Source organism: Onthophagus taurus, chromosome 3 (assembly GCF_036711975.1).
Source record: "Onthophagus taurus isolate NC chromosome 3, IU_Otau_3.0, whole genome shotgun sequence".
In the NCBI taxonomy this organism is placed as follows: domain Eukaryota; kingdom Metazoa; phylum Arthropoda; class Insecta; order Coleoptera; family Scarabaeidae; genus Onthophagus; species Onthophagus taurus.
The window spans coordinates 23822529-23835567 of record NC_091968.1 but is presented as its reverse complement, the minus strand read 5'-3'; the positions used below and the strand labels follow the sequence as shown (position 1 = coordinate 23835567).

At 35.7% G+C, this 13039-nt stretch overlaps 1 protein-coding gene across 1 annotated transcript in view; it reads left to right on the top strand.

Annotated features, from left to right (window-relative positions):
* The window catches only part of LOC111419423 (serum response factor blistered), a 62492-nt gene extending 54749 nt beyond the window's left edge, over positions 1-7743 (top strand). Inside the window, exon 3 of the mRNA XM_071195411.1 lies at positions 7168-7743. Coding sequence (XP_071051512.1) covers positions 7168-7608 — 441 coding nt within the window. The 3' untranslated portion in view covers positions 7609-7743. The remainder of the gene's footprint in view (positions 1-7167) is intronic.
* Positions 7744-13039: the final 5296 nt, after the last annotated feature.

Here is a 13039-nt window from a genome sequence, read left to right as displayed (position 1 = left end):
ACAACAATTGGCGAATAAATATTAAATGTGTTGATAGTTTCCACCGGAGCTCATTGTTCGATTTCAACAGCCCTCGGACGGCGGCAACGGTTCGGCCATTGGCGGCGTTAAAAGAATACGCACACACGCGAATCGTAGCAAGAAGCAAGAGCAGTAGTAGTACAAAGAGCGTGTCCGAGGGCGAAACAATACGATTTACATTCGGTGCGGGAAATTATTTTATTGGACGATTTTGCGCGCGAACGAGCTCTGGTGGGGTTCCTACGAAGAAAACGTTCTGGTCAACGTAATAAAATTTTTTGGTCGGTGAATCACCGAAGAATTACCTTATTCTTGTGTCGGTGCGTGTTGTAATTCTTAATAGGTACAAGAAAGCTTTATATAATTTAATTTTTAACGTAAAGTTTCAAAACTCTATGTCTTACTGTTACTTTATTCTCTGCTTGCGCACTACTACAAACTTGTAATTGAAGAAAAGAATTAACCAAAGACTGGAAACTGAAAAAAGAGCCAGATAATACGATAATGAGACTGCACAAATAGTGGAAGGAGAAGAAAGAAGGTGAACAGAATTCAGAGGGACTATAATGGTACTTGTAATAGATCAAAGAGATTGGCCAGAGACTAGAAAAGGGAAAAAGAGACTTTGCAGAAAGGATGGAGACGCGAAAAAGATATATAACAGATGCTGGAAAGACAAAAGATGACTTATAATTGAAGAAAATGACTAACTGGAGACTGGAACCTGACAAAAAGTCTGGAGATATCAAGAAATTGACAGATAATAACCGAACAGAAAGAATTAAGATTGTAAAGGTACTTGTAATAAAAGAAAGAGACTGGCCAGACACTAGAAAATAGAAAAAGACACTCAGCAGAAAGGATGGAAACGCGAGAAAGATTTGTAACACAAAGATAAGAATAAGCAAATGCTGGAAAGACAAAAAATGACTTATAATTGAAGAAAGAGACTAACCGGAGACTGGAACCTGAAAAGAAGGCTGGACAGATTCTAGGATATCAAGAAATTGTCAGATAATACGAGGTTAATACTAAATAGAGACAGGAAAGAGACTTAGCAGAAAGAAGGAAGATTGTAAAGATCAGATGACTTGTAATAGAAGAAAGAGACTGGGCAGAATGATACAAGACTGAAAAAAACTTGCAACAGACTTGTATGTTCATTTTGTTCCTTCTGCCTTCTTCTCTTTTTCCTTCTTCGTCATCTCTTGTGAGGAAGTTCATCATGATTTCTCTAGTTCCTATTTTGAGTAGGAGACCTACGTTGGTTTCTGCAAACTTATTTTCTATTTTTATTTCTATCAGTTCTCTTTCGTCGTAGAAACTAGCGGATTTAAAGATTTTGTGCCATGTTCAATTCTAACGTAATCCATCCATAACAATATGAAATCCAACTCAAACCAAACTTTCGTTCATCCATACTTAAACTGGGTCCAACCCAAATCACGCAAAGCTAACTGAATCTATCCATAACAGAACCAAATCCATCCTAATTCCAATTGTTCATACATACTGAACGCAGATCTACTCCAAATCATGCAAACCTGACAATCTATTCACAACGAAACCAAATCTAGCTCAACTTAATTCAAGTAAAGCTCTGCTCATTCATACTCAAACCAAATCACCCACACTTAAACGAATCGCTCTACAACTGTAGTATAGTTAATAATAATAATAATTTATTGAATCAATCGCCAAGAAGAAAATAACAAAGAAAATATAATAATAATAGTTATAATAAAACAGAGCTTCTATCTTCCGACGACCAACCAATCGTATGGCATGATTCGGTAGCTCGTTCTTCCATCATGCTATAAATAAACCATACTATATCCTAATTTACGAATGCGCTCGGTGCAGGATAACAACATATATATCAAAATATTAACAGTGATAACAGCTAACTAAAAAAGAACAACAAAAAAAATCCTAAACTAAAAGTTGTTACAAAAAGTTCGGAAAGCTCTATATTTTACAACATATGTACTATAATTTTAGATACAAGCATGAAGTGAAGTGTTTATATAACATGGTCAAGTCTATTATTATTATTTAGTATCTCGATCTTTTGAAAATCGTATACAAAAAAAAATATATGGTAGCACATTTGTGTTTTAGGGAGTAGATTCTGTAGACAAGACGCTACAAAAAAACTCCCCCTTCCAAGAAACTTAAGGTCAAGAACCCAAATTAGATAAAATAGGATAAAACCCAACCCAAATCAGACTCTGCTTATCCATACTGAAAACAGATGCTAGCTAAATTACATAAATTTTACCGAATTCAACCACAACAAAACTAAATCTTGCAAATTTAACAGAATCTTGTAATAACTTAAAAAAGTTCTTCTTTTGGGTGTTGGGAAGATTTGGTAAAGATAACCAATTAATAACATTCTATCGTTGTCTTAACTTCTATTTGACTTCTCTTAATGTTAACTCTTAACTTTTACAATGAATTCTTACAATTAATTACACTATACTTATACTAAACTTACCGCTAGCGTAGCATAACAAATCTTGTTATGTTTGTTGTACTAACTTTATTACTCCTAACCTATTTAATATTAATAACAACTTTTAGTATTAGATGTATTACAATGTATCCACAACGAAACCAACTCCAAACAAAGCTGTTTATTCAGACTCAAACCAAACTCTAGCTCATCCATACTTAAACTGGGTATAACCCAAACCACGCAAAGATAAATGAGTCTGTCTCAATTTCAACCCAAAGTAAACATTGGTCATGTATATTCAAAAGAGATCCAACCCAAATCATCCAAACCCAATCTAGACAATCTATTCATAACGTAACCAAATCCAGCTCAACCCAATCCAAAGAAAGCTCTGCTCACCCATACTCAAACTGAGTTCAACCCAAATTAAGCAAAGCTAACTGAATCTGTTCATAACAGAGCCAAATCCATCCTAATTCCAACCCAAAGTAAACTTTGTTCATACATATCGACACCAGATCTAATCCAAATCATGCAAATCTGGCAATCTATTCACAACGACACCAAATCCAGCTCAGCCCAATCCAAACAAAGCTCTGCTCATTCCTACTCCAACCAAGTCTAACCCAAATCATCCAAATTTAGACAAATTCATCTACAGTGAAATAAAACCCAACCCAAATCAAACTTTGCTTATTTATAACCAAAGCAGATACTATCCAAATCACAAAAACCCTAACGAATTCATTCACAAGAAAACCAAATTTAACGCAGATCTCGCAAATCTAACAGAATCTATCCACAGTGAAATCAACCCCAACTCAATCCAAGTAAATCCAGCTTAATTTCAACCCAAAGTAAACTGTTCATACATACCGATACCAGATCTAATCCAAATCATCCAAATCTGGCAATCTATTCACAACGACACCAAATCCAACCCATCCCAATCCAAACAAAGCTCTGCTCATTCTTACTCCAACCAAGTCCAACCCAAATCATCCAAATTTAAACAAATTCATCTACAATGAAATAAAACCCAACCCAAATCACGCAAAGCTAAATGAATCTATCCATAACAGAACCAAATCCATCCTAATTCCAATTGTTCATATATACTGAACGCAGATCTATTCCAAATCATACAACCCAAAGTAAATATTGGTCATGCATATTCAAAAGAGATCCAACCCAAATCATCCAAACCCAATCTAGATAATCTATTCACAACGTAACCAAATCCAGCTCAACTCAATCCAAATAAAGCTCTGCTCATCCATACTCAAACTGGGTTCAACCCAAATTAAGCAAAGCTAACTGAATCTGTTCATAATAGAGCCAAATCCATCCTAATTCCAACCCAAAGTAAACTTTGTTCATACATACCGACACCAGATCTAATCCAAATCATGCAAATCTGGTAATCTATTCACAACGACACCCAATCCAATTCAACCCAATCCAAACAAAGTTCTGCTCATTCTTACTCCAACCAAGTCCAACCCAAATCATCCAAATTTAAACAAATCCATCTACAATGAAATAAAACCCAACCCAAATCAAACTTTGCTTATTTATAACCAAAGCAGATACTATCCAAATCACAAAAACCCTACCGAATTCATTCACAACAAAACCAAATTTAACGCAGATCTCGGAAATCTAACAGAATCTGTCCATAGTGAAATCAACCCCAGCTCAATTCAAGTAAATCCAGCTTAATTTCAACCCAAAGTAAACATTGGTCATACATATTCAAAACAGATCCAACCCAAATCATCCAAACCAAATCTAGACAATCTATTCAGAACGAAATCAAATCCAGCTCAAACCAATCCAAACAAATGATCTGCTCATTCATACTCAAACTGGGTCCAACCCAAATCAAGCAAATTTAAACGAATCCATAAACCCAAATTAAACTCTGCTTATTTATACTCAAAGCAGATACTATCCAAATCACAAAAACCCTACCGAATTCATTCACAAGAAAACCAAATTTAACGCAGATCTCGGAAATCTAACAGAATCTATCCACATTGAAATCAAACCAACTAAATCAAGCCCAATCTAACATAGCTGCAAACTATGTTTTATCGAATGTAATCGAATGTAAAGAAAAGAATACTATATCTTAACAAGTTAATTCAAAAATTTTTGCTCTATGGGGTAATATCATATTCAAGTAACAATAAGTACAAGAATTATTATTATTATTATTATCACATCGCAGCAACAATGACTTGATCCTTCCTTTCAGAAATGTAATTGAGTGCAAATGCAATACATATATTTTGTACATTTCCGGTAAAAAAGTCTGTTAAAAATTTTATTGAGTAATACCGAGTAGCACTGTTCACATATTTTCTTGGCAAACTTAGGTTGAAGCACGTTTCTCTATGTCGGGTATTGTAGTGATGGTCCACATTCTTTAGCAGATGTCTATGTTTGCATATATAAGTTATAACCTCCAATACAAATAACTTCCGGACATCCAAAATTCCAAACTCCGAATATAGGTGTGCTAATGGGTACAAATTTTCCTTTCCTAATATCTCCATGCCAAAATTCCATAGCGCAGCCTCGACTCTACCAAACAATAATCTTTAAGTGATAAACATTGAGTATGCAGCTTAAATATTTGAATTTAAACAATAAAGTTCTCAATGTTCTTGATATACTTTCAATGTGCCTATCAATGACCACTCCGAGATGTTTTGAAAAATGTTTTGTCCACATTCACTGTCAAACGATTATAAGAAAGCCAATCAAATATTTTAATTATGTCACTCTCTGCCTTAACCTTCACCCCATCCCACGTTGTATCTGAATATACGACAACAGTATTATCAGCAAAGCATGTCATATCCCTCGTAATGTCAGAATTCGATAAGATATTCATATAAATATTAAATAATAAGGGTCCCAAAACTGTTCCTTGAGGCACGCCATTTTTAATAGTTTGATCTGAATTATGCACATCATCAACTTTGATTATTTGCGTTTGGTCCATTAAATAATTGTAAAATAGAGTGTTGGATATACCCTGGTGGTTTACTGAGTCAAATGCTTTTGGTAGATCCAAGAATATTGTTTGGGGGATATTAACTTAAATTTTTCAACATAGTTTTGGATAAAGCCTATAGTTTTGCAGCAATGTTGTATTCCCTTTCTTGTGTATTGGGATCACTATTGATTGCTTAAAATGTTACAGTATCTTATTCTCTTCCCCTTCTTTTTGCCATAAGTAGTGCTTCAATTTACAATATAGTTTGTTATAACTTTGCATCAAAAATAAGTAAAGATATTAATAAATGTAATTTAAATAATGAATATAGAGGTAGATAATATCATAAGTATTTGTGAGTTAGTTGTCTAAAATAGGTTTGAAGCGCGTTGAGAAAACGCAAAGAACGCAAGTTATTTTTACGGTTTCTAAAAAGACCGTCGCACATATAAATCTCCCGTTCCGATTTCCAGGATTAATTCGTCTAATTAGTAGTCTGGTCGCACACGTAGATTTACGCTTCTGCCGTCGTTCTTCTCGTCGTCGTCTAGATACCAAATTTGAAAAGGACGAAGAGATCGGAAGAGTTGCAGGGACGTTGAGACCGGTCGCCGTTGAGCATAACATCGGCAGACTGCGCGGCTTTGCCGATGCCTATTATAGCCTCTTTCTGTTATCGTCCCGACCCGAAGATCGAAGACACGCCGAAGGAAGGAAGAAGAAGAAGAAGAAGAAATCGAAGAGTTGAGAAGAGAGAAGTGTTGAAGGGGGGAAAAGCCGCACATCTGGAAGAGAGAATTCATCGCCAAATGGAGAGTTCAAGGGAAAAAACCCCTCGTCGTTGCGACAACGAGACTCTTCAAGTTAAAAATCTTGCTTCTACTTCAGGTTACTCATGGAGTTAGTCGGGAGTGAAGAGAGGCGAAGAGAAAAGGTTTTTTACTTGCAGTTACCAAAGAACGAATTGACGGATCGCCGTGTTCGAACCGTTTATCAAAGGAGAACATTCGTAAAATGTCGTATTTGTCGCTTACGAAGTACTCGTCCTATAAATTTTCATTCCACACCGAAAATTTTCTTCTTTGACTCATCTTAAACTTTACCTACGTTGTTAACCCGTTCCGAAAATATAAATCTATTTTCGTCCGTAACCAAATTACGAGACGTCGTTTCATAGTGGGACGCTATAATAGTAAAATTCTTTAGTAGTAAGATGATTTTTCGAATGAAATTCGTTTATTTTGGTGTATTGATGCGAAAGGTATCGGCGTTTTGTCGAATGGGGCGCGAATTCGGGCACCGGGAGCCCCTTTTCCGGCCATATGTTGCCGCCGTCGGCCCGATTAAGATCAAAAGAAACGCGAACGAAGGCATCTTGAACCTGTAGCACAAGAGAGCCGGGCGCAGGGTCAGGAAAAGACGAGAAGAGAACCGCTATCTGTCTACCGCGCCGCTGCTGCTGCTGCTTCGGCCCGGACCCAACAAACCAGACAACTCCCGAAGAGTTCTTCTTCTTTAGCCGAAGCGACACACGTTTCGTTCTATCGCTAATTTATGACCATTTCGTTATGGTAATCAAACGCGAACTAGCAATATCACTTTCTTAACTCTTAATAATTTGTTTTATGCAAAAACGAACGCGATATTCAATGTTTTAATAAATCTTGTTTATTTTCAGGATGATAATATGTCCGGAGGTGATTCAACCGGGGATAGCAGCGATGGTGAAGTAACGGAAGATTTGAAAGAAAATTCCCCCTCAATTATAATCCCGGCTAATTTCCCCACATCAAAATCATCCCAACATCAATTATCCCCATCAACAACAACAACAACCCAAGGTACTACATCTTCTTCAACAATACCAATTTCCTCCTCAACAAATTCCACAAATTCATCAAAACCCTCAACGACAACTTCACAACCCATCGCCTCTTCCGGTGTTGTTTATCAAACACCTCACGGTTTAATGTACGCAGCGCCATCAAACGGAAATGTTATCTTTGGTTTAGCAAGGACCAACGATCAAAATCTTCCTCACGGGTCGCAACTATTGATACCGTTATCCGTTATGGCGACGAACGGTCAGGGTGAACTCGACCTCTCTAAAAGGAAGTGACGAAAAGTTTAATTTAATATTCCTTCCGGTTAAACAAAAATGAACCGTTATATTATAAACGGTTTAGAAGTTAATATTGGTGGTTTTGTTTTAATAAAAAGAAATCAAGTACTTATTATTTGATGATTTGATGAAGAAATAAAAACTGTTAATTAAAAAGGAAATGACGTCGATCACGCGCAATTCGCATCCTACTTGCTGTTCCTTCTTCCTGTTCGGGAACGTGTCTTCCTCGTCCTATATAACCAAAAGTTGAGAGAGAAAACGGAGCCCCGTTAGGGCATTGCTTTGCAACGTCACGTCATGCGGAAGGTTCTTCCTATTTGACATTCAACGGACACGGTAGAGTTCTTCGTTCTTCCTTATTTACACCAGATGCGCTTCTTCGAATCGAATCGTCCTATTTTACAACTTTTTTCGCTTCGAAAATGTTCACATTTTAGTACTTGATTTCGAAAAAAACCACCATAAAAAAATGTACTTACTTATAAATGTAAAAACAGACTGAATCGTTTTTGTTTTATAATCAACATTTTTCGTTTTATCATTTTCTTTCTAGTCATATTTTTGGTTTGGAAAAAATAAGAAAAAGTGGTGCTTAAAAGAAAGTTAATTTTTAATTAATTGACTTTTGTGTTTTTATTTTGGTCGTGCAATTTTTTTTATAACTATATTTGTATACAAAATGAGCTTCTTTATTTAGGTGCTGATCAAAAGTTAATTAATACGGTTTATACGTTTAATAATAAATAAATAAATAATAGGTGGTAAATTTAATAATAAATGATAGTGCCTTCAGTAGATTTTTCATATCCACTTTGTATCACAATTGTTTTTATTTAATTTTAAATGAAAATGAATGCTGCCAAATATTTATCTAATAGTATTATAATAGGTTTTTGTGTGTCTTTTCGCCTAATCGATCTTTAGTTTTTATAAATACGGATTAAGAATACAATATGAGCTCAAAAAAATAATTCAAATTATATGTGTTATTGTTACGTTTTAAAATCGGTTATTAATTATTATAATTCTCTAAAAATTTTTATGTTTTAAAATTATGATTATTATGTCTATTTGGGGTTGAAACTAAAAATCAGTTATTCCAAAGCTTTAATCAGCAGGGCTAATTTATTATGCTTACTTTATTTCTTTATTTTCTTCTAAGACTTAACTTTTAATTCCAAGCTTTGTCTTGTATGCAACTACTATCCGTGCAAAAAATCAAGGCCCCTCACTTTAGAGATCGATATCTTCGTAACCGCTCGATGGAAAAAATTGCTGTAAAGTTTATGGTAATCAGTGAACATTTCTGTGCGTCCCAGACTGTACGTCGCGCCTTTATCTTGCCTACATAAAGAAATAAGGCGCGACGTCCTGTCTGGGACGCACCATCTGTTCCGATTGGCCGGAACCCTCGTCACCCCGCAGAGCTTATTTCTGTTTCTTTTTAATTTGTAATTCCATTAAATCGCTCTTAAAAAAATAGAGAGCCTTAATATTGAAAAACTGATAACGGAATCCGACAACCAACATTATTTGACATATTTTGGTAGCCAACCGTTTTCGACATAACGGCGTCTTACTAAACCGCGATTAAACTGTATGAAATATCGAAAAAATAAAACATGCCACTCATTGAGAACACATCAGACTACCACCTGTTCAAAATTAAAATTTTTTCGTACGATAGTTTTCGAGAAAAAAAATCGCAAAGTTGATAAACTTGACAATTCCGTAAAAAATCGGGTACATTTTTCATTTAACTCGCGGTAACAAGAAAACCGTGGATCCGAAAATTTTCAGATTAACATAAGTTACGTAGAAATGTTCAGTGATTACAACAAATTTTGTTGCAATTTTTTTTATGGAGCGGTTGCGAAGATATCGATCTCTAAAGTGAGGGGCCTTGACTTTTTGCACAGATAGTAGGTGTGCCAAATAAGGCTCAGGCAAAATTTGAAAAGTGTAAATTAACTTCGGACTTTGCCTAAGTGAATTAGGCAAATTAAGGATGCGCAGAAAATTTTAGAGTGCGCACATTCAAAACACTCTTTACTGCTATCAGCGTTATCAACAAATTGTCACATAAAAACTCTATCTTTGTTAATAAAAAAAAAAATTGAAAACATACCAAAAATATCAATACGTAAGATTATACAGTGTGTCCCAAGATAGATGTTACAAGAGGTAAAATGACGAATGAATGATTAAGCCCTGCTTGGTGTGGAGAGAATTTTAAGTACACTTTCATATTTTGAAAACCAACTTGGCCTTGATAGTAAACTTTTTGTTCCTGATACGGCAAAATATCATTAAGAAGAGTTGTTCAGAATGAGAAATTGTGGCACAATGCAAAATTTCAGAAAGATCTACCTACATTGATTAAACCACCATATGTTAGATAAGATTTTTTTTTTGCTGATAGAAAGACAGGCAATTTACTTCCAACAGCACGTGTAGCTGAAAGGTTAAATTTAATATTTCGAGAAAAAATTATATCTAGAAATGCTCCAATTGCGTGGCGTCGAAGGTCTCCCGACCTTACAATATTAGATTTTTTTCATGGGGTCGCCTTAAACAACTAGTTTTCGCTCAACCAATACCGAACAATGGAAAAATATAAAAAAAACGGATAACAAATGCTATACGCATCGAAGAAATTCAGAACAGCTTTAGAGAATTTAGGCATCGTATAGAAAAGTGTGCAACAGTTTTTCAGTATCATGATCAAAAAGGTTACTTTACCTCAACTAAAACTAGTTTTCTCTTCACTATTAAGGCCGAGTTGATTTTCAAAATATAAAAATTTACTTAAAATTCTCTCCGCACCAAGCAGGACTTAATTCCTCAGCCTTAAGATAAAATTCAAAAATTTTTAAGTCATATATCTTGTAACATCTATCCTGGGACACACTGTATAAGAAACTGTGAGTCTATATGAGTCTGAATGGTGACATTTCGAGTTGCAAAGCACTTTGGCCCTATTATATTTGCATAAATTTGTTTGACATTTCTTATTGCAGTTACACTTCAAAAACCCTTGGCCCCCGAAGGCAAAGTTTTGGCTACTAATCTGACGCAGAGAGTTTTCAAAACTACAGCGAGTTCATCATTCGTTGTTTCCAAAACTACGCTAATTAAGTTTCGCGCATCTCTTTTGCTCCTATCAAGACTTGGAACAGGCACAGTAACTGATGTTCCAAATTTTTTATTAGCTGTAAACTTCATTTTCTCTGTCTATCCTTCGACAGCTTCCTCTGGATTTGAAGTCATCATTTTTCTTATTGCACACTGAAGACATAAAACTTCATGCACAGCTATAACACTTGTGGACTCCTGAAATTTCTTTTTTGCATATACAACAAACAGGTTCCAATTTTGCCATATCAACATCAAGGGCGAGAGTTGTTCCTTTAGTATTCTCTTCATCGGAAAACGGAGTTGATCCTCCAACACTTTCTGCATTAGGACCACGAGTGGAATTTTCCTGCTCCGCTGTAGTTGCAAGTTCTAAGAACTTTTTTGATAGAATCAGGCAATAACTGTTATTACTTACCGAACATCACTTCAAAAGGTGTTTGTCGTGTTCTTCTATGGTATGCATTGTTTATCTGAAGCTGACAAAAACGAAGACCTTCGCTCCAATGCTTAGTCTTATTGCCTTTCATCCACATAAATAACATACCTTCCACACTCCCTTGACTTTGCGAGTGTCTGGGTTTGCCATGGACTATTGCTAGCTCAGGCCATACTTTAATTAACTCTTCAATTACCCAATTAGCAAATTCTCGTCCGTTGTACGACTGCAACACGTTGGGAGTTTCCAAAATACAAAAAACATCCAATAATGTGTGATCCACTTCCTCTGCTGTCTTCGTCTTCTTACTCGATTTCTTACTTATTTTCTTTATAGCTTCTACTTCTTTAATAATTTCTTGGTAGCGTTGCTTGCTTTCAAAGAGAAATGAATGTATGTCATCAAATTCATCAATTTTTCCATAAATTTAGATCTCAATTCGTCAGTTCCATCTTCCAAAATTGACGATTTCAAGTTGATGTAAAAAATCTTGCGCCTCGCCCACAAGCGACCTCGGCGATTTGATGAAAAATGTCGTCTTATTGAAGCCTTTATACCGTCACCATAATATATACAGGGTGTGTCAAATGTCTGGAATATAGCCAATAACTTCGCCATTTGTGGTTTTAAAGAAAAATGTGTCAAACAAAAAATTCTTTATTAATTGTGGCGCATTTTTTGGCGATACTTGCTTGTTTACATTAAAGTCCCTAGATTATCAAAGTACCGCGGTTTGCCGCCATTTTGGCTCGAAAATGAAGAGGGAAATTTAAGACTACGTCGTTCTGTTGATAAAATTACGCCAAATTTCCTTTGTTTTTTTTCTCTCGTGGTACTCTGAAGAATCGAAGCCCTTCTTACTGCTATTTTTGTAACTCCAAAGGCAACAAGACGGCATTTGGCATTTAGCACTGACAAGCTGTCAAACCGCCATTTTGGCTCTACTATTTCGAATACCCAGGCTTCATGAACTTCTTTGTTTCGTTGCTATGGCAACCAACATTGTTATTTTAAATGGGATGCATACGTTTATTTTGCACATTTTAATAGAGGATAAATCCCTCCACGCGATGAACCTAGCAAATCATATGGTTGTATAAGAAGAAAATTGAGAAAAAATGCGTTCTCTGAAAATATTAAATCAGCAAATTATAATCAAGGTAGGCGTCAAAATAACGCCGTTGACAGCTTTAAATGTCAAAAAAATGATAATTTAAACAAATATGGCGCAATTAAGCGAACGACAAAGAATCCAAATATTAATAATGTATGTGTACGGTGCAGGTGATAGAAAACGCACTGAAAGTGAAGGTGTAAGAAGGAACTGTTCAATGATATTTACCCGGATACACAAATTGCAAAAAAAATATATGCATCCCATTTAAAATAACAATGTTGGTTGCCATAGCAACGAAACAAAAAACAATACAAAGAAGCAAATATCGCCATGATTAATAAAGAAATTTGTATTTGAAACATTTTTCTTTAGAACCACAAACTGCGAAGTTATTGACTATATTCCAGACATTTAACACAATAAGGAACGATTTCTTCTCAAATCGCCAAGGTCGCTTGCGGGCGAGGCGCTGCATTTGATATATCCATACGAAATCGTCAGCTATGGATGATACTAGCGCCTCGCCCACAAGCGACCTCTTCAAATTGATGAAAAATATCTTGTTATAAGGGTTTGTATCTTCACCAAAATGTATAAGCAACGCATTTTTCTCACATCGCCGAGGTCGCTTGAGGGCGAGGCGCTACATTTGATATATCCATACCAAATCGGCACCTATGGAAGATACCCAGCGCCTCGCCCGCTAGCGACCTCGGCGATTTGATGAAAAATGT